Raw genomic sequence first — 23,373 nt, 5'->3', positions numbered from 1 at the left:
GACAACCGGGAGCCGAAGACAGGATCATGGACGCTTGAGGCTCACTGATGCATGTGGGGAGTGAAAGCTAGCCCATCTGGCCCAATACCACAGAAGAGCTACTGTAGCACAAATTGCTGAAAAAGTTAATGCTGGCTATGCTAGACACTGCATCGCAGGTTGCTGCCTAGCCACAGCTTGCATCCATGCTTAATTCTGTCCACCTCCAAAAGCGTCTATAATAGGCATAGAAGTTAGTCTTATCTGATGAATCAGGTTTTCTTTTACAACATGTGGACGGCCGGGTGAGTCTGTATCGTTTACCTGGGGAAGAAATGGCACCAGAATGCACTATGGGAAGAAGTGAAGCTCTAGGCAATGTTCTGCTGGGAAACCTTGGGTCCTGGCATTCATGTGGATGTTACTTTGACATGTACCACGTACCTAGACAATGTTGCAGACCAAGTACACCCCTTCGTGGCAACGGTGTTCCCTGATGGCAGAGGCCCCCTGCCACACTGCAAAAAGTGTACAGGAACTGTTTGAGGAATATGACAGACTTCAAGGTGTTGATTTAACCGCCAAATTCCCCAGATCACAATCTGATAGAGCAACTGTGGGATGTGCTGGAAAAACAAGTCCGAGCCATGCAGGCCGCACCGCACAACTTACGGAACTTAAAGAATTTGCTGCTAACGTCTTTGTGTCAGATACCACAAGACACCTTAAGAGATCTTGGAGTCCATGCCTTGACTGGTCAAAGCAGTTTTGGTGGCACGAGGGGGACCTACATGATACTGAGCAGGTGGTTTTAATATTGTGGCTGATCTGTGTATAATACACATACAAGTCAATTGTATATTATACAGACATGTCTTCATTATACAGCTATTTACAGCACACCTGTATTATAGCATGTCAGTAGCACAACTTTCCTGGTTTACCGGAGGCACTGTAACATTCTGAGTTTTTCTACATTTAAATACAAATTAAAAAATAAACAAAAATTAGTGGCTTTCTTGTAAGGACGGAACTACTTTTATGAAAGACTAGCAGGGATTTGATATTTTAGGTTACAGTGTAGTTTTATTTACATATTCTACCACACCAAGAGGACCTGAAACTGCATTAATTTTATTCACCTGAAGACCTTTTAAAAAATAAATAAAACCAAAAACAAATATAAGTAACAAATACGGAACTGGGCACAAATCTGCAGAATCAATACATTACATTTCTGTAAAATCTTCCTTCTGACGGAGAAACTCATTTTGGTGTTATAAATGGAGAGCAGTGTTAATATTGCATATCATTCACAGAAATCTCAATTTTTTAGAAAACTTTTATTCAACAGACAACATTTTCCAGCAAAAAGGCAATATACAGGTAGAGTTGTACACTGCTGCTAACAGAGCGGAAGAAACCCCCCCCCCTCCCCCCCAAAAAACAAAACAAAAAAGGAAAGAATGTAAAAATTATTTGAATGGCTGTAACCTATTTACTGCACTCAAACTAGACACACTTCTGTCCGTAAGTGTAAAGGAGCAAGATCCAATAGAAATAAGAAAAACAGAAAAAAAAAAACAAAAAAAAACAATAACAAAGAACACCCTCCCAGAAAATTAAGGAGAAAACGGGGAAAACAAACAAAACAAAAAAATTCCCACGGAAATTAAACTACACACAAGAATATCAACATCAGTGAAAGACCGAGACTCAACCAACAATATGAACCTCCATGTGTTAATTTGTACAAGTTCAATATACAGTTTTAATTTTAGGTCTGTAGTTTTTGTACATAGTTATCCTACTAAACACTAGTGAGCATGCCCTCTGTGCTCAAAGGCAGTAAATGACAATGGTGTTTTTTATTCCAATCAGCATCAACAGCTATATACACACACGTGGGCATACAAAGATTTTTGCCAAGTTTGGGTGTCTTTCTAAATTGCATACAGGCAGCCCTGTACATCTTGCTTCTCCTAAGCATCTGAATTGTAGTCTGCTCTCCAAATTGGTGGTTTAACAATATAGAAAGACAACGTTTGAAGATATTGTGTGGTAGTATTTGACCATTCCCAAAAAAGTGCCAACAATGTACACGATGAAGTAGATTGCTATTTATTGAAGTAAGGGTTTCTGCATTTACAAATGCACAAGGAAGTAATTTAAAGGGAGAAAATTTGTTGCGAGTGTAAACATAAGTTACTTGCTGCAATGACGGTGGAATAGGAACACCAGGGTTGGCATGCAGCCAGCCATCTTATGCCTCATACACTATCTTCTATGAACAAATTGGGCCAATTCCTTTGTTCTAGAAAAGCCATCCCACAATCTCCTTACTTTATTCTTGCTTTAGTTACCATAAAATATTTCACTGGCATTCAAGCTTTATAAAATCACCTTCATTTTTCCTCAAAAAGGGCAGTCAACAGATACAAAGAAGCCAAACGGAACAGGCTCAACAAAATAAAATTAACATCAGCAGCAAATCTTCTTGCTGTAGACTTCGGATATAGTGCACGTGTACCAAAGTTCTAGCGTTGTTAGAAAGGTGCACACACACACACACACACTTATTTGTCCCTTGTCTCGGATAACTTGGTTACGGTGAGTCAGTTATGGATCTTAATTGCTTTCTCAAGGTATGTATAGCGGCTTCTCTTTGGGGCTTTATTGAAGTGGTCAAGTCCTAGCCAAGGCTTAGGATGGGACATGTTGCCTGGAAAAGGGAGAGAAAATATTGTAATTAAGTCCAGCATTTTGTACTACATTAATGACCAATAATAATTAGTTTGAATTGAAAATATTTTTTTTTTAAATAAAAAAATCAAAAAACAAAACTATTGTTTTTACAGGACATCCTTTAGCAATTTCTGCCCAGCACTGATTTTAGGTCACCAAATATAGCAGCCTGACACGCAATCCGAACTTGTGTGTTCACATGGATAATTATTTGTCCATTTACTCAATTACTGTAGACAAGCCTGAAAAGGATAAACAGAGTTAAATGACTACCTAAGTCTGTGGGCTGAAGTCAGCCTTAAAGAGCTTTATTTATGGTCACTAACCATGGGAAGGCACTAACCGTACAAGCTACTGCTTGTGGCTACTACATATCACCATGATACCCAAACAAAAACATGAATATACCCCTAATTATCATAACATGTTTCATTGTGAATAGCTTACAAACACTTAGCTATTTATAAGCGTCATCAATTGTACACTGCATTAATGAACAGAGTGGACACTTAATAGTGCAGCATATAAACCAAACCACCACCACCTGCAAGGATATAAATATTGTGTACTGTGTCTCCTGAGGAAGTTTGATTTTATGATAATATATTGTGTTAGTTTTAAATTAAGATTTGGGAGTTACTGGTTATTTTAACTCCATCAGCTGCACCAGGTACAAATTTATTTATCTTGCGATTGACTTTTGATTTTTTTTATTATATACGGGAGTTGGCAGTGCTGTCCCCACCCCACTGTGTGATATTTCACTATATAGGGTTTTTTACTTGTTCTATTTTGTCTGTATTGTTGGAACTTTCACAAAAAGGAAGAAAGATGTAAATCGGACAGGCCAAAAAGATCATGCGACACTAATGTTTATATATCGTATCCTTGAATGTGGTGGAGGTGGTGGTGTGTTAATATACTTGCACTGTTAGGCGCCCTTTGTGTACGTTATTTTCAGATTGCTGACAAACTTCAGAGGAGGCTGCCAACCTGAATTCTAAGAGGTGATAGCTCAATATCCATAAGAAATACTGTGCGTCTTATTAAAGAGTGGTGTTTAAATGCTTTGAAATTAGCACACTATATTAGTATGCAGTACAATAGTTATTCTTTTCATAGGATCAGTAAGGATTATCTTTATACATACATTTTCCTTTTTTCTTGTTAATGCAAATTATACTCACCAGGCTGGGCCTCAAAATCTTTTACGCTCACTTCATAATCCTCTTCGTTTATGTACTGGTGCCGGCCCATCATCACAATAGCAAACTTGAACTGTAACCAGAAAATAATTTTTAAGACTTCTATTTGCATATGCTAACATCCTTCTTCAGTCAAATAAGGCTGCCAACTTCCTCTCACTAAAACCTCTAACTTATCCATCCTTGTGGAAGACTTGGCTATGAGCAGGAGACTGCTAATGAAGAGTACATCTTCCGTTGAAATAGCTTTAAGAAACTGAGAAGAACTGTGCACACACAGGTAGTGAACAAGAAAAATGTAAACACCAAAGTCACTTAATAATTGGGCTTTGGGCCACCAGTACAGCCTGTATGTGCCAAGGCATCAAGCCTTCCAATGGTGGTTTCCAACTCTCAGGTTTCATTCCAGAATAACCCATAAATGTTCAGACCTGGTGGAACAGAAGGCCATGACATATGGATATCAATGTCATGCTTACCAAACCTTTGGGTAATCACTAGTGATCTTTGGGTGGAAGCAATGTCATCCTGGATGACACCCCTCAATCAGCGTCAACAATGTCTCCTAATGGAATGACTGCATCCAAACCAAGCCAGAATAATTCTTTAGGAAAGCTGCACACATGCTCTCATCTGTTTTGTCCAGAACATGTTGAAAAATGATTGATCGGAACATATATCCTCCACCGTTCGGTAATCCATTATCTGTGCTCTGCATTACCGGGTGTGAAGAGTGGTATATGCACTGCAACCCAGCTATGCCATCCTGCTCTGTGGAGTGCTTGCTGGCTTTAACATTTTATTAGCAAGTTATCTAGATCACTATTCATACTGAAAGTAATGTGACGTTATGCAAGAAATATTAAAACATGGAGAACTAGCTTGAATGTAGCCTCTAGAAGAAAAAAAACCAGATTGTATTCTTGTATATTCTTTTTGTATATTTAATTTCTATTCCACAAATATAAACAAATGTAATAGTATTCCTGTTTCAGACTGTTCCCTAAAATAAACAAAAGTGTTGCAAACTGTAATGCACTGCAAACAGGGAGCTATTGTATTAGTCTCCAAACCAAAACCCCCATATCTCCTATAAAAGCACACCTATCCTAACCATGTGGGATTATCTGCTCAATAAACCTCAGAGGTGTGACTGAATGTGGTGTTGGTCTCTGATATTAGAAGTCACTGGGGTGAATGACCTGGCTGCAGCGGTTATGAGCAGACTTAGGTGATGTCTGTTTTGTGCCTTCATAGTCCTTTTCCCATTCTTTCAGAGATAACATAGGAAAGGATAAGACATAGGGTTAGAGTATCTTTTAACAGTACATTTCTACATACAGACAGACTTGCTTAGTAACAAAATGTAGCACTGGTACAAGAGTTCTTATCTGCACTGATCAAGAGATACACTTACATATTACTCCACAGAAGACAAATCCAACACTACCTTTTCAAACTCTTTTTCTTGTATTTCCAGCATAACTTGAATCCTCTTCATTACCTCTCTGAAAGGCTCCCCCTAATGAGAATAATGCTGGAATTTACCTCTTCAAAGAATGTTTTATGAGAAAAAAACAACTGGGCAACACAAAGAACAGCTCCCTGTACAAAGCAAACTGAAATATCAAACTGCAGTTCTCAGTCTACATTGCAAGAATCTATATAAACTTGTCACATTAATATACAGACTTCAAGAACCATTAAAACATTTTTTTGGTTTACAAGTTTATAACAGCAACATAACACATTTGAATGTGGTTACTATAAATCACAAAATTGGCAATGAATATTAATTTTCATCAAATGGATATACTAAAAATACAAACTACAAGCAGGGCCGGATTAAGGGAATGGAGGCCCCTGGGCTAAGAGGGTCTCCATTCTCCCGTGATCCGAGGTGCTCCCAAGGCACTTACCTCCTTCTCCCGGCATTGTAGTCCTTCCCCGGCGCTCTGTACGCTCTTTACTGAGGAGATCTCGTGAGAGTGAGACTCACGAGATTTCCTCAGTAAGGAGAATACAGCGCGCTGGGGTAGGACCGCAGTGAAAGTGCTCAGCAGCATTGATCGCGCCGGGAACGCCCCCGCCCGATCAATACTGCTGCTGAGCACTTTCAAGGGCCCCCTGGATGCCCGAGGCCCCTAGCCCTGTTAGCCCTAGGGTTAATCTGGCCCTGACTACAAGACATGATGACCAAATATAAAAAAAGAAAATTTATATATTTTTAATTTCATGACCGTTCTCCTTTAATTAGTCAGGTTTAAAAAAGCTAAAAACTTTACATTTCCCGTATTGTAGTCTGTACATATAAGTCACCAACAGACTTTCTTTGGAGCCATTATGTGCAACTCCTGCGCATAGTCACATACATGTAAACTGGGCTGTGGAAGTTCTGCACACATTTGGCTAGGAACTGCTCTGTACAGCTGCAACTGGGGAGTAAAGGACATATGAAATTAGAGCACCAGGCAGTGTGACATGCTGCCTGAGGAACTGTTGCTCCAAGTAAAACCCAGTAAGGACAGACAAACAATCTGCCCTGTGGGTGTGAAAGCTGCTGGGTCTAAACAAGGCCAAGATGAGCTCTCACTTGAAAAAAAATACAGTGTTTTATATAACAGTATTAATGAAGTGGGCTCATCTTTAGTTCAATAAGTCAAATGTTATTTTTCCAGTTTAGAAAAGTAAATGGCGAAATGGTTGCTACAAGCAACACCACCTTTTCTTCACTTATCTTGGGAAGAACTTCCATAATGTCCACAATTGCATTTTTCAGAAAAAAACAACTAAAATGTATGTTTTAAGTAAGCATATAACAAGGTAACAGACACCAGTAACAAAAGTCAAAATAAATTGTGCTACAATATACTCAAATTTATACCACTTGCACAAGTGAAGTTATTTAAAAGTATAAAAGGTGTACTGTATTTTAACGCCAACTTATAAAATTCGAGATATTGTTTGACCGCTGGTTGGATAAAAACGTAACATCAGACCACTGTAGGCAATGAAATACATCGATACATACCTGTTGTACCCTTAGCAAAAATGGAATTCCAAATGTGCCAAACACCTCCTTGTGAAAATGTGCCACATGAATTAATATCTCATTTTCTTTGTCTGTGTCTACCTGGTCCAGAGGAATTTCCTGTAAAGCCAAAAAGGTAGTATGTATGAGAGATAATAAACAACATGTTCTAGACACGTTTCAATGATCTTATCAACTGCATTTTTCATACAAACCACAACTAATGAAACCTATTGGCTGCTAAAACTGCCATACAGAGATTATGTGATACATCACTATTATGGAAAAGCTGTTTAGCAGAAGATAGCCAGGTCATCAATTTACCTCTATTCGAAATGTTCGACTTGTAGCAGGTGATAAGCACTCTAATAGTTCCTCCTCTTGGTGTGTCCCGATTATTTTATAGCTAACGATCTCTAGTAGTCTAAATACAAAAAAAAAAAAAAATACATTTAAATTACCATTCATTTTATTTGGTTTGAGAACTAATAAAAAGCATTAATGGGAATGCATAACGCTCATATACAAGACAAGTAAAAACACCCCATTGCCATCGTTTTGTCACCAGCAGATGGACCTAGACCAAAGCAAATAAGATATACCACAATGACATAATATCTAGCACACCAAGATAGCAATGTTAGTAACACAAAGCAGTACAAAATCTTCATAACATTAGTTGGACATAAAATTATATTAACCTCTTACCTCCAATGCTGCATGTGGCAGCCTACCTCGAGCTAGGCAATCTTAGCCGGCTCAGGACTGTTGTATTGCATCCAGGAACATAATACTCTACACTCCCTCACTAAGAGCTAAGTATTAAAGTCCCAGTGAACGAATATACCACATAACAGGAATTTTAAGCAGACCTCCATACTTGAAACTATACCTCATTTCATATAAATTAGCACATTCATATTACTGTATAACATCAATTATTAATAAATTAAGATAGATGAGAGGCTAGAAGTCTGCGGAAGGGATATATAGCACGGGGAAGTTCTACAGATGCCAATCAAGCTAAGCACAAACCTAGAAACAAACATAAGCTTTTAAATAAATAGAGAAGTTGTTCAATTGTGGGAACGCAAAGAAATAACTGTAAAAAGATGGACATACAATTTTAGGTGGTGTACATGCAGGAATGTGTGTAGGATTTAATTAATTCTTAGGATGATGATCCCAGGCAGGAGCTTTCTACTGGCAGACTCATTTAATTATATTTTTTATAGCTTATCTGCTGTCAAGTGAACAAGTCGTATCCATTTTTCCCCAAGCATGAAACATTGGGGGTATAAGATTTTAGAAAATGACTTTAATGATTTTGAAAATAATTTACCTCAATTTACCCGATCCCTTGTCAGAGAGTTCAACAGCTCTTTTACATTCTTCTAGAAGATCTCGTACACAACCGTGCTTGTCTGGATATAGTGTTATTTCCTATTAAAAAAACACAAGCAAAATGTTAACACTAGAACCACAGTAAGTGGTGTCTTTATAGTGTAATGAACAATGGCCAATCCAGTTTATTCCGACACAATGGGACATATTCAATTGTCCGCGGGATTGCCGAAAATCCTGCGGTCCGCGCACGATTACCGATATTACAGTAATCGTGCGCGGAAAAAACATGTAATACGGTAATTTACTCGCTCAGGGAGCTGCGAGCTGAAATCCAGCTACAAATTACCGTATTACATGTATTAGTTTTTCCGCAGTGGGATTTTCGGCGATCCCGCCGACAATTGAATATGCCCCAATGGGTGAGAAGGGGGCTGTACTTAAAATGCTCTCCTGACACAAAGTGAACTGTCCAAAGGAAGCAAGAGCAAATATGGTTGAACATTTCCGAGATTAAACAGAGTGCACTGCCAAAGAGACAAAAAGTCCTGTCTCACTTTTGTACAAGAGAAAAGGAATTAATGTACATAAATCCTCATTTCCTCTCCATAATATTAGGTGACAGGAACCATGGAAACACCCAAAAATTGTTGCAATAAATAGGAGGGGGCTTGACAAAACATAACACCAAAAAACTGCCAACAAAAAATGTGCTGACCAGAAAACTAACCTCTGCCGGGTAAATCATCTTTGCTTCACAGTGTTTGGATTTCAGTGCATACTTTGGGTTAAAGTATACACATATATCCACACAGCAACTTTGCAAATCCAGATAATATGCTTTAAGAGGTTTTCCATGGGAAAATCAATTTTAATAAATAATTTCAGACATAGCAAGTCTAAAGCTTTCAATTAAAGCCTCTGCATTGGATCTCACCTTACAGAGAAAAGCAAGCAGTAGCACCGTAGGTGATAAGCTAGAGGTCCCAGCGGAGATACATCAACCAAAAACTATTGTTGAAAGGGGGAGGTGATATTTAGAAAAACATATGTGCAGTAGGTGTTGTTTCAGTGCAGCTCATTATTGAGCAGAGCCCAACCAAGAACCACACTGAAAATCCTTTCCCATACATTGCAGTTACAAGTAATGGCGGTGGCCCAAATAAATAGAGAGATTCTTACACCAGTACTACTACATTAGTAATGTATGCTTAAAAAATTCCACAAAGGGTTTAGATTAAGCGTCCATGTCTGATACTGGTAGTTGCATAAATGCCACTGAATAGCATTAGGGGACATCAAATCACCAAATTTAAAAGAAACCTTATAAAGGCACATTTACTACACACCTTCTTGCAAGTTTAATTAAGAACATTCAAAAATTGCCCAAGCAGATCTCTTTGTGAAAATGATATAGTACACGATTTCCCCAATATACCTACCTCTTCTCTAAACTGACTATTCAGCCATATGCATTTGAAACTCCTCCTGTTCTCAAAGTCTGTGATTTTCATTTTAAGCTGGAATACAGAAATATATCAGTCACTCACACAACCACATTATACAATATAAAACAACATTTTCAAAAGAGAACATACCTGTTGATAATATAGTTTCTTAGGTTGTCTAGGCTTGAAGAACTGCAGAAGGTCCCTTAAAGTTCCTTCATAATTATGCCTAAGAGGGTTTCCAGGACCATCCCTGTAACTATAGATACTACACAGTAAAAATAATGTCCACTAGAATGTCAGCAAGGTAATGACTATATTAAGGAGTGAATTCAATTCTGAGCAAAGTCTCACCAGACCCAAGCGTGATGTGCACGCATTTTCAGGTATTACAAAATTTAAAACATTCCTGATCTTTGCTCACAACTCTGAGATACTACATTCCATGGAGTTTCAACACGCAAAGCTCTGATAGGACTTGAATTGAACCCCCCCCCCCTTATGTCAGATTTTCTAAACTCTCAAATCTCAGCTGCAACTTAGCTTTTAGGGTATTGGAGCATAACTAAAGTGTGGCTAAATCGGTTAAAAAACAAAACAAAATATTTAATCTAGTGGAAGATGTACGACAAATAAGCACATACAACGCTTACCAATTAGGTATTCTATTTGTTAAAGTTGCTTGAATGCAGTGTGTATACATTATCTGAAATAGGGATCAGTGATCCATGTACGCGTGCCAATAGTAGTGAACCCTTAAAGGACCGGCACCAAAATTATTATAGCCTTCAGTCTGTCAACTGCAAATGTTCAAAAGTCATGCGTACTGAGGGATTAAAGAGCCATACACCAAAATATTGGTAGGCTGCATTCATAATGTGGATGAAGAAGTTCCATGGGTACCCAGCTAAAAGGTCAGCTGAATAAATCTCAGATCTACTTTGAAGAAAAAACTCCCCAGAGCAGCACACATCTGAAGGAAATGTTGTGAAACTGCAGAAATATGGAGGAAGCTTTTGCTTACAAATTTGGTGCAGTAACTAACTACCTGACATAAGTTATCCCAAAAAGTACCATAAATGTGGTGTTAGTACACAATTTGAAAGATTAAATAATCTTTTTGAAAAAATTCAATTGAACGAACACAGCACTTACCCTTGTGATTTAAAAAACTGTAGAAGCATTGGATCAGTGTTGAGTCTTTGTGCAACAGTCTTTGCAACCTATAAATTGCAATACAATTTTTTTTTAGAAAAAAAACAAAGCAAAACACACACAAATATTAAAATGCTCGTTTCGAAGCTTCATATTTTACACAATTTACTTTATGTAAACACAACTCTTTCTTTTAGAAGCTTTAGTAAATCTACCCCTAGGACCGCGGTTCCCAAGGGTGCCGCAGCACTGTCACAGGGGTGCCACGGGCCAGCCATAGAAAAAACAAACACAAACTTACCAATCCGCGCGGCGCCGGGACCCAGCATCCTCCTCTCTCATGCAGCTTGTCACAAGCTGTGTGAGAGAGGAGGATGCTGGGTCCCGGCGCCGCGCGGATTGGTAAGTTTATGTGTTTGTTTTTTTTTATGGCTGGCGCGGTGCAGCGTGAGAGGGGGCAGCGTGAGAGGGGACAGAGGGGGGCATTTTTGCATACAACTAAATAAGTATTTCTGTCCTGACCTAAATACTTATTACGTTTTTTTTTTAACCAAACTACTTCTGAAACAGGACTGCTCAGTAATTATTTTGGAGGGGTGCCTTAAAAAAATTATGGAGACTCTAAAGGTGCCACGAACTGCAAAAGTTTGGGAACCACTGCACTAGGAGTTAAACACAGCCATGTAATAATAAATGTGAATCATTATGTACGATTGAACAGCAGCAAAGACATGTTAATCTGAGAGGTGTACCACGAACATAGACTTGGGTTGTGCTATTGCTCCCAGTAAAAATATGGCCATCTTTATCCAAGAGTCGTTTATTTTCCTTGCTCTTGGATATAATACAGTTTAGCTTTGTGTACTGGTACAACATGCTCTTGCAGGACCAAAAAAAAAAATATACAACTCCAGCAACTAATATACAGGACTAAGAAATTCAGGGAATTTAAAATGTGCTCAGTAGAAGTTTACAATACCATAAAGAAACAAATGAAAATTGCCTATACATGGACAAACTACCAGCAATCGTGAAATGTAAAATACATACATGAGAGTAATTCATTCTGTTGGACAATGTCACAACGAATCCTGGATCATTAGGAATTGTTTTGTCACAGAAGATTACATCAACACGGTGATAAAGGTCTCTGAAGTATTCCTTGGCAGTTGCCAATTCACTGTTCTCGTTCTCTGGATCATCTCTAGACAAGATCAAATGGAATGGTAGATATGGAGACTCTAGATACAATCATCACACATTTACATTGTTCTGAGAACTGACATAATGACTCATGCTTATCACAATAGATATGGGATACAGTTATAGGTAGACAAGCTCATAATAGAGCCAGTTATAGTTAGAAGGTGATAAGTTTCCCTAATAAGACTCTTGACTAAATAAACAGGCATCATATTACCATGGTTTAGCTTCCAGGACTTAAAGGTATGAGTAGTGGTATGAAGGGTAACTGAAGAGGCCACAGCAATGTGGAGTTTTCCTATGAAAACTGCTAGACATCACATTTACCCTAGATGAGCTATCCTACAGTATATCTGGTATCACCTATGTTGGCCATGTGAAATTAAAAATGTAAACAAAGAACCCACTGAGCAGTGTATCCACTGTATGAAGGGTGCATGAGCACTGCCATTTTAAAAACATTTTACATGCGTTATCACATTTAAAACACATTTGAGTCTACACCAATTTGCAGTTTTACTTGTGGTGCGTTTTCAAATGCCTCTTGTCCCATTTCCATGTGCTTCCATGTTTCAATGCATTTTGAAACTATACACTCATCTCTAAAATGCTAGTAAAAAAGTAATATTAAATGCATATTTGTTTGATGTGCATTTTTCCAATGACATAAACCTTTCAAACACCAGTGGGAAGTTATCCTTTTAAACTGTGACAATGGAACAGAAAATAACTCAAATATGGCAGCATGAGCACCTACTAGAGGATTTTCTGGTTAGCCATGGCTATTGTTCCATTTCAGGAAATGTATTAGCGCTTACCCTTTTCTAGAACATTTCAAAAGATCTTGGGGAGTGGAATATGTTTCAATTTAACAGAACACAAATGATCTCCTATAATTGCAGATATGAAATCAAAAACAATTTGACAATTTTACTTTTTTGATATACTTTTTTTTTTTTTTTTTTAGATCTGTGTGGAAATCACGCTACCTTAACTACAGTCATGGGCAAAAGTTTTCAGAATAACAAGTATTGGTTTTCACAAACTTTGCTGCTTCATTGTTTTTAGACCTTTTTGTCAGATGTTACTATGGTATACTGAAATAATAATACAAGCATTTCATAAGTTTCAAAGGATTTTATTGACAATTACATTAAGTTTATGCAAAGAGTTAATATTTGCAGTGTGACCCTTCTTTTTGAAGACCTCTGCAATTCGCCCTGGCATGCTGTCAATCAACTTCTGGGCCACATACTGACTGATGGCCACTCATTCTAATCAATGCTTGGAGTTTGTCACAATTTGGGAGTTTTCGTTTGACCACCCGCCTCTTGAGGATTGACCACAAGTTCTCAATGGGATTAAGATCTGGGGAGTTTCCTGGCTATGGACCCAAAATTTTGATGTTTTGATTCCCGAGCCACTTGGTTATCCCTTTTGCCTTATGGCAAGGTGCTCCATCATATGGAAAAAGGCATTGTTCGGCACCAAACTGTTGCATTCTTATGCAAAATTGTGAGTGAGCCCACTCTCTTAGCTGAGAATCAACCACACACATGGTCTCAGGATGCTTTACTGTTGGCATGACACAGGACTGATAGTAGCGCTCACCTTTCCTTCTCCAGACAAGCGTTTTTCCTAAAGCCCCACACAATCTGAAAGGGGAGTCCTCAGCAGTCCAATCCCTGCACCTTTTGCAGAATATCAGTCTGTCCCTGATGTTTTTCCTGGAGAGAAGCGGCTTCTTTGCTGGCCTTCTTGACACCAGGCTATCCTCCAAAAGTATTCACCTCACTGTGCATGCAGATGCACTCACACTTGCCTGCTGCCATTCCTGAGCATGCTCTGCACTGGTGGTGCCCTGATCCCACACAGCTGAATCAACTTTAGGAAACTGTCCTGGCGCTTACAGGACATTCTTGGGCACCCTGAAGCCTTCTATAACTATTGAATTTCTCTCCTTAAAGTTCTTGAAAATTCAATAAATGGTTGATTTAGGTACAAACTTACTAGCAGCAATATCCTTGCCTGTGAACCCCTTTTTTTGCAAAAGCAATGATGACTGTACGTTTCTCCTTACAGATAACCATGGAAGAAACAATGGAAGAACAATGATTTCAAGCACCACCCTACTTTTAAAGCTTCCAGTGCTATTCTAACTGAATCAGTGTAACAGACTGATCTCCAGCCTTGTCCTTGTCAACACGCTCATCTGTGTTAACGAGTGTGAATGACTGACCTGATGTCAGTTGGTCCTTTTGTGGCAGGGCTGAAATGCAATGGAAATATTTTTGGGATAAAGTTCACTGTCATGGCAAAGAGGGACTTTGAAATTAATTGCAATTCATCTGATCACTCTTCATGACATCCTGGAGTATATGCAAATTGCCATCATAAGAACTGAGGCCGCAGACTGTGAAAAATAATATTTGTGTCATTCTCAAAACTTTTGGCCATGACTGTACATTACTGCTACTCCCTCAATTTCCTCTACTAGGCTTGCACTGCTAAGTATCACATTACTTAGAGTTTGACAGACTCCAAGGAACATTACTAGATAACACTACAGAGCAGACCCTGTATTAATGGGTGAAATCCACACACATCTTAGCAATAATTGATAGAAGAGGCCAGATCATAACGTTGGATGGCAATAAATGGAGAAAATATACTCACTTTTGGAATACTATAATGTCTCCATCCATAAGCTCATCAAGTGCTTTATCAAGGGACACATCATAATCTTGAATGCGTTCAGTTAAATTCGGTTTAACTTCCTATGAAACCAACCAAAATTTAGTTCAACATTGCAATTTAAGACGTTGTTGTCCTAAACAACGAAATTAAATAGACACACTGGGATTTGTTGACTGTTATAAACTTATCTTTTTTTTGTACTTTGGAAAATAAAACTGAAGGAATTTGGAAAATTTCTTGAAAAGGGCTACTGGAATTTCAGGGGCTCAGTCCTGTAGCTGTGAAATAGCCAACATCTCTGCAGACTTAACATACTACAGTTTCTCGCCCACATTATCAAGAAGCAGTCATGGCAATGAGTGACAACTAACGACAGTACCCGTTTCTACTGTGTTCCATCTAATTATACATATTGTGTGGTGTTATAGCGTTAATATCACCAGACCAGTAAGCTCGACTGTGTGTGTGTAATAATGTGACAAGTAGGTTATATTCACCATATTTACAATTATATAGCTGCTTGCTGCTTTAACATTTATTTATTTTTTGCACTTTAACAACAACTGTTGATTAAAAACTGGCAATAGATTACCCAGCTGCCCTGCAATTGCAAGTTACTATGTAAAGCAGAGGTGCAGAACTGCGATCTGTGTGAGCGACGTACTGGGAGTTAATTACATGATGTAGAACCGGATGCCATACACTGTCACAGCTGGTGCAGCGCTTTCAGAGGGCCAGTGCGTGATTGGACAGGTCAAACCTAAAGTGTTCTTGGTTTGGTCCAGCTTGTTATGGAGGGCTAAATTCAGGCAGTGAGAAGGGATGAATGTAAAGGCATAGATAATATGAATGGTGTAAACGGATGGATAATACCACTAAGGGAAGGAGTGGCCATTCAACAAACATGGACACATTCAGGCAATGGCAGTTACGGATAGGACACAGAAGCCAAGGTAACAGATTTCGTTTTAAAGGAGTGAATAAAAGGGTAATCTATAAAATGAAAGGCACACAAATGTTATTTATTTATTTGTACCTCATAGAGGATAAGGTTAGTTCCTTGCGGAAATCCAGCTCTCTCACACATAACTGGCAGTAGATCACCTATTGGACAAGGTGAGGGATTAATGTACAATTAAAAGATAATAATCAAACCATTATAAGCCCACAATGCAAGAAACTTACGTATTTTACAGGAAATTGGGGTGTAGATATGTCCACAGTAATTTAAACTTCGACCTTTCGGATCATACATTTTTAAAAACAGCATAACGTCATCTGTGGAAGATAAAGGTAAAGATTAACAAATCAGAAAGCAACTTACAAGCACTGTGCAACTACAGGAAACTTCTTAAGGTAAACAAACAACCACCTTTTCAGAGGAAACTCACTATTGTTATCAGGCACAAGAGAGACATCTATCCCCCAAATCAGCATCTGTTCATGTAATTTAAATGGCAAGTATGAATAGGGATTAATACTAGAAAAGCTACACAAACTGCATCCGAAATTGTTTCCAAAATGAAAGCAGCTGCAACTTAATGGCCCAAGTGAGGTTGTATGAAATGTGGAAGAACTCCGTACTGAAAAGGTCGGTTCTAGACATAGAATCTGCATTTATGGAACGAAAATCTACTGAAAACATTATAAACTAAACCCTTTGTGATATTTTTATTTTTAGTAATAAAAATAAAATGAAAAAGACTTAATGGAAATCAATTGACCTTCAGGTGAAGCAGGTCTATTGAAGGTTATAGTAATTACAAAGCAGCAAAGACAACCCATTTTACATAAAGCAAAATTTAATCCCTAAATAATGGAAAACTGCACATTACAAACAAATTGAAAACATTTTACATAAATCAAAAAACAAATTAAAGCTCCTCCAAACGGATTCCATGTAGAAAGAGAAAAATATTGAGAGGATAGCCTACACTTACGATCTTTGTCAAATTTGGGAAGTGTTGCCCCACTAGCAGCCATTTCTGGATCTACAGTTTCCAAAAAAATTGTCCACGGGTTTTCATTGTCACTCAGCTCAATCATCTACATGATAAACAAAGTTAATTTAAAGAATATGTACAAACATTAAAGCTAAACAAACATTAATGCTTTCAGTAACAATACTGCAACACCAAATAGATATCCATTGTAGTAAAAAGTGTCCCAGTTGCAAAAATGGCCACGTGGTTTCATCCTCTGGTCATTTGTACGATCGCCACCCATGCCGAAATTTCATTTGCATCTATTTTCTCCCCAGATGAGGGTGAGGTGGGAGCAGGAAATCATCTATTACAAACTGGAGATGACCCTGGTTCTACCAATCCCATTTTAGCAAGATGCTTATGAAAACTTGAGTAATGTCACTCTAACCCGGCGGTTCCCAAAGTGTGCGCCGCTGTCACTGGGGTGCTGCGGGCCAGCCATAGAAAAAAGAAAAAAACACAAAAACTTACCAATCCGCGCGGCGCCGGGACCCAGCATCCACCTCTCTCCCGCAGCTGTCACTGAATATCGACGTCACTGACAGCTGCGGGAGAGAGGTGGATGCTGGGTACCGGCGCTGCGCGGATTGGTAAGTTTTTGTGTTTTCTTTTTTTATGGCTGGCGCGGGGCACAGTGTGAAGGATCGTGACAGCAGGGGGGGGGGGGGGCAGCGTGGCAGCAGCGTGCCTAGGGCAGAGGGGGCATTTTTGCATATAACTAAATAAGTATTTCTGTCCTGACCTAAATACTTATTACAATTTTTTGACCCAACTACTTCTAAAACAGGACTGCTCAGTAATTATTTTGGAGGGGTGCCTTGAGACTAAGGGTGCCGTGAACTGGAAAAGTTTGGGAACCACTGCTCTAACCAATATATTCCCTTGTAGTGTTATGCACTTTGAAATGATTACACTTTCCCACCTGAAAGCAAAGTATAACAAAAATCAGTTTAAATTGAAAATTTTCTCCTATTTAATGTAAAAAAAATAGTTTGGCTGCTTTTTAAAAGATACAGTTTATGCTCCATGACTAGTGTTCTAAAACAATTGTCAGGAATAAAAGCGGACGTAGGACACAAGATTTAGCAGCAGATTAAAAAATAGTGACAGCAAGAATACGATTATGCTGTCGTATTGATCACTATGGATGTTTAAATCTCTATCTACATTCAAGCTTGAGCAGAGTGTAGCCGATCTTCACTGAATGCCCAGATAGAGTGTGTTCCTTGTAGAAAATCACTAGCATAATGCAAATCTCAATGAAGAGGATAGAGCAGTTACATCCAAACTAAAATAGGACTCAAACCAGAACTATTTTAGCAGGACAAATTCATAATGTGAATTCAGTCAATGAAGGTATTTCAATTGGTTCTAAAATACCAGGAATTGTCAAAACAGCTTTGTCCTGACACCATGGTTCATTCCCACTCTCTTTCAAAACTCCAGACTCGAAAGCCATGAGCAAGCGGAGAGACTAACTAGAGAATGGCATAAGTTCTGGGGGTGTTAATATTTCCTGGATCCTGCAGTTCTTCTTAAGCAATATACAGGCTCTCATCAACATTTACAAAAAAAAAAACACCCCCAAAAAACGTTTACTTGCTCTTTAATTTTGAAACTTATAAGCTTTGCCCCCATTTCTTTAGTAAATGAAAAACAGACATCATAAAAAGAAAATGGAAGTCAATTTAAATAGCCTGTACTGTCAGCTGTCATTTGTACACAAAAATGCATTGTTAGCAATAAAAGAAATGGCAGGTACTGATATTTCAAATCAAAGTTCTGTTATGAGAATGTACATATATACATTTAAGGGAACTTATTATAGAACTTGCTTACACATAAGCAACTACACATGGTTAATGTTAGAGATTGGCAATTTTCATTCCCTAGGCAAAAACTTCATGTATGCCAGAGAAAAAAAATGTTATTTAGAAGAATGGCATTATCAATTGCCTGGAGCTAGGAGTGTTGATCGGACAGCCACACTCACATGAGACTACCAAGCGGGTGGGCCTTTTGCATGTATTCCATTTATATGCCAGCTAGACAATGTTAGGAAGAAGACAAAAACTAAAACACTAAATTGCCTTCTAATATTTAGGAAAAATAATCTTTACTTTTGTACCAAACCAGAAAATCATGAGCTCTATAATAGTAATGGATCACCTTGTGTCTTAACTATACATTTCAGTTTGAGAGAGCCATCTTCCCTTTAAAGGGACACTATCACAAAAATAAAGGATTGACATAATTAACAAGGCAATAGCTACCATTTCAGGGATCCCATTCATTTATTCATTACCCTGTGCTAACCAGGCTATTATAATACTACTTATTACTAGTATAATACTACTTATTATAAACGGAGGATCTCTGTTATAACAATAAGCAGCTAAGGCTGGCTATAGAATTTGTGGGTGGGTCATGCTGCCCTTTTTTTATTGACTGCATTGGTCCTATTTTAATAGGAAGTTCAAGCCGTCTTATTCCTGCAGTAATAATTTCAAAGACTGAACCCCCCCCCTTCCCATAAATGATATTCCCCACCCTCATAATTAGTTATTCTGGACGGATTATGATTTATGAAATGATAATAACTAGCTCAGAGACTGATCGGTGCAGGGCTAGCGCCTCTCTTAAAGGCTACCATTCCTGTACTGAAAAGTGCTAGGGCTCTTCCAGAGCTCGCCTGGGCTGTGTTCCCTGGGTAATGAATAAATGGGAACCCCAGGGTGACAACTGTGCCACCCCTGCCATCCATGAATAGAGGACAACGAGTGCCTCTAAAAGGACAAAATTAGAAATAAAAACAGACCCATGGCTTATACATAAATTAAAAACGAAAATAAAGTTCCACCCTTCATTTAAAAACTCTTGGATACAACATAGTCCAGGCACCAACTGTGCTTTCCAATTCCAAGGAGAGCGCCCCATAAAACACCACAGACCACAGGGAGGATTGGGGGTTCAAGTCTCAGCATGTTGGAACTTGTAATACTGCAAATGCCAGAGTGCCTCAGATTTTCTTATCAGCACTGTACAGAAGACAGCCTTCAAGTCAGAACCCTAATAGTGTGTCGTTATTCCTCAGAAGCAGGTGATCGCTTTCTGCTGCAGCAATCATTGGCTTCTACATAACAGAAACACTATGCGTAGGAGCAGATTCTGGAATCCTGAAAGCTCCTCCTGTTGACATGGTGGTTTTATTAAGCAGAAATCGATTACCACTAGTGCAGAAACAGATTGTTTGTTGAAGAACATTACACTGATAGTTGTCCTGCTCAGAGGAAGACGCCAGCGGTGGTCGAGCAATAGAAGGGAAGGTATAGTGACTTAATGACATCACTTTTCCATCCCCTCAATCTCCCCCTGCTTTCCCACTGTAAGGGATAGAGCTAGGCCTCAAGCCTACCTTTTACACACAAGGAGGGAAAATATATCAAAAGGGAATAAAGTTGTACAGCAAGAAATACTGCTGTGAATGGAGCTGGGGAGGGAAGTGTTAGGAGCACTACAGTCCGGCATGACCTCCAGATATAAAAATACACGCTGAATTAAAAAAACAGTACTAGATTGAGTGCTACTAAAAAAAAAAAAAAAAACCAAAACAAACCAAAACCCAACACACAATGTACAATTTTTTTATTTTTTTTTTTTAAAAATGATAGTGTCCCTTTAAACTAATAAGAGGTTGCATTTAAAAATACCACACTAATTACATTCAGCACATGAATCCAGAAGAGAAGTGAAGTCTCTCCTTATATATTGAATATTTACAGTTTTGCTGCAATCCGCTTCATAATCCAACATTGCTGGTCTTTTAGTTCCGTTACTGCGGGCTTGCATGGGCCATAACCGAATTTGGTCTTGTGGAAATCCCTGCAAGAGGTAAAAAGCAGTATGTACATTTATATTTCAATCTACTAGTTATTAAAGTGTGGTTAATAAAGTTGGCGATTTATCTGCTGTAAATTAACTTGATGTCTGCAATATATTATACATCTAACGCAGGCACATCAGCCTGTTTTTATTTATTTAATTTTATAGCTTGACAAGGTTTTCACTAGCAATGTGTGAACCTTGCTTTCCATCATGTTTTATCATCAGACTGATGGCGGGTCTACTAACCTACTACAGCACTGTTAATTGTAGACTGCATGCTACAAAAAAATAGCACAGCGAAAAACTGACAGTTCAGCTTCGGATATCTAAAAAGAACCAGTTGGACAATGAATTCATGAATTAATCTCAATGAATTTGCTTACCATAGTCTGTGAAAGATTTTGAACAAATTCGGCCAGGGTGGAGTTTTTTAATACTTTGAACACAGTGTATTTAACTTTCTCCTCATCGTACATGTCATTCCCTTGATGTCCACAGAACTGGTCCTCTGCCACTATCTGATAGAGTGAAACAAAAAGGTCTCAATTATTTCTAAAGTAATTTACCAGGCAGAAATAGAGAGTACCCAGGTTTTCAAGTATGTCCTGGATATATCATACACAGTCGTGACCAAATTAGACAAAAGGCATTAAGCATTCTAAAAGAAAAATGTCTAAAAAGAGGCAAATTACACTTTGGTTTTGACAGATCTCAAAAAGATGGCAGATGTAAGAGATTCCCATAGGTTGTTCCATAAATGTGGGACTTTGGTAGAAGAAAACAGAGTGCCCAGGTTTCTTAATGAATTTAGGAACCATTAGTTGGCTTCTGGAGTTAGATCTTAGATGGTAAGTCTGGTTTGCTGCTGGGATAAGAAATGTGTTCAGGTAATTGGATAACCTGTCAAGAAAGAATATGAAGGACAGTCTTGGCAATAACTGCCATTAGTTGCTGATGTATGATGCACATTCTGGCATATTACAATTTTGATGTCAGGGTGACTATTTGCAAACCAAATGAAATTTCAAGATTATTGTGTTATATCCAAGTATTTTATATTTGGATACTGATGTCAGAATAGTGTTGAGTTTTCTCCAACCCATAGATTAGGTATAATACACTTTGCAAGTGTATACTTTGTCCCAAACAAACATGGACATTGTTGTATCAGTTAAAGCAATGTGCATTTAAAACCCCTTTAATATATTTCAATAATTTCTATCAACACTAACTGGAGAAGAATGTACAGGTTTTACTACACGTGCAGCTATCTCCCTGGCTTCCTTATATGCCTTTCAAATATATATTTCTATCAACCAAGGAGAGCTATTCATTTTAATTGCTCTCTGGATACTACACATCAGGTCTCTGAAAACAACTATACCCAATGCATAGACCATGGAAACATCCATGGGTAAAAAAATAAACAATGCCTAACAAATATAGTATAAAAAATAGTAATCTAAGTATAGTTGAAGTATTCAATGCATTCAGCAAACTTGAAGGGAATGTGCAAGACAATACATATAACTTATCTAAAATTATGGACAATTCTTTCAAGAGCTATAATTTAGCTTTTTTTGTTACTGCAATTTATTTGCATTTATGGGGTAAAATTATAGTTATAATTTATTTATTTTTTACACTTTCACTGTATTTTAGAGCTTGGTGTAGGACAGCACTGTCCAATTTCCAACCCCTTCCATCTCTCTAATGGAGAGCCGAGATTATACTAAATACAATGAATGAATGAATAAGATAGGTTTAGTGATGTGAAGAGAACCAAGATGCATAAGACAAATATTACAAAACAGGTAACCTGTGATTCTCCAGCTGCTGTGGATCTACATGTCCCAGCAAGCTGAGACTGTGATTCACTAGAATAGGAGAGCCACAGCTTGACCTGCTCCAACCTTTTAGGTATAATGGATAGGGGTCTTAACCATAATGGAGGGGCCACAGGGGTAGCAAAGTTGCTGCACCTGGCGTCACTATGTTAAAAATTATCCCATGGAAGCTCTGGGGCTGGATAGAATTTGAAGTGTGGTGGGGCATCTGGTATATAGGATTTCTATTATGTACTGTTTTTAAAAGCAGCACTAGCCCTGCACCATTAGGAAGATTTTAAATTGTGCTAGACTGGAAGAACCAAGAACTGTAAAGTATAAAGCTGTTTCCAGGGAGACAGAGAATTGAAATGTGGATAAACAGCAGTAAACTAATAATCACATGTAATTATTGATACTAGGGATATATACTAACAAACACCAACAATTGGGTATGTAAATATAAAGGAAAACAACTGCTAGCACTTTAAAAAATATTAAGTTTAAAATAAAAATTTTAAAAAAAATCTCCTAAAAATGACTAGATATCCCATGAAACTGCCACATATCAGTGGTAAAAAGCTGTTGCCAGTTCTCTTCATAATAAGTAGCATTTCTCATTATATATGATGAAAGTAGCCATAGCGGACTGACCTGTACTTGCATGTACAGATGAGCTTCCTGTCGTTCTTTTCTCTTCTGAGCTTCTATCCGTTTTTCTTCCTGTAGCCGCTCAACAAGCTGCTGGGGAATATCATGATCTGTGACAGCTTGTAAAACCTCATCTAAGAGATAGAGAGAGAGATAGAATGAATGTTAATATTCTTATACTCTACATTCGTGGTGGGCAACAGGCAGTCCTCCGAGTCC

At 38.2% G+C, this 23,373-nt stretch overlaps 1 protein-coding gene across 2 annotated transcripts in view; it reads right to left on the bottom strand.

Annotated features, from left to right (window-relative positions):
* Positions 1–2,084: 2,084 nt before the first annotated feature.
* Positions 2,085–23,373, bottom strand: part of USP7 (ubiquitin specific peptidase 7) — a 51,618-nt gene continuing 30,329 nt past the window's right edge. For both annotated transcript variants that reach the window (XM_075179828.1, XM_075179829.1), the window contains 17 exons: positions 23,158–23,288; positions 21,061–21,195; positions 20,573–20,674; positions 16,748–16,853; positions 15,993–16,085; positions 15,844–15,911; positions 14,787–14,887; positions 11,958–12,111; positions 10,908–10,975; positions 9,903–10,011; positions 9,747–9,824; positions 8,303–8,403; positions 7,285–7,384; positions 6,961–7,080; positions 5,380–5,451; positions 3,912–4,002; positions 2,085–2,701 (listed from right to left, as the gene is read on the bottom strand). In XM_075179828.1, the coding sequence (XP_075035929.1) occupies positions 2,595–2,701; positions 3,912–4,002; positions 5,380–5,451; positions 6,961–7,080; positions 7,285–7,384; positions 8,303–8,403; positions 9,747–9,824; positions 9,903–10,011; positions 10,908–10,975; positions 11,958–12,111; positions 14,787–14,887; positions 15,844–15,911; positions 15,993–16,085; positions 16,748–16,853; positions 20,573–20,674; positions 21,061–21,195; positions 23,158–23,288 (1,736 nt within the window). In that variant the 3' untranslated portion in view covers positions 2,085–2,594. The remainder of the gene's footprint in view (positions 2,702–3,911; positions 4,003–5,379; positions 5,452–6,960; positions 7,081–7,284; positions 7,385–8,302; positions 8,404–9,746; positions 9,825–9,902; positions 10,012–10,907; positions 10,976–11,957; positions 12,112–14,786; positions 14,888–15,843; positions 15,912–15,992; positions 16,086–16,747; positions 16,854–20,572; positions 20,675–21,060; positions 21,196–23,157; positions 23,289–23,373) is intronic.

This window comes from Mixophyes fleayi, chromosome 7 (assembly GCF_038048845.1).
Source record: "Mixophyes fleayi isolate aMixFle1 chromosome 7, aMixFle1.hap1, whole genome shotgun sequence".
Lineage (NCBI taxonomy): Eukaryota > Metazoa > Chordata > Amphibia > Anura > Limnodynastidae > Mixophyes > Mixophyes fleayi.
Note: the sequence above shows the minus strand (reverse complement) of the source record. Positions and strands in the feature narration are given on the sequence as shown.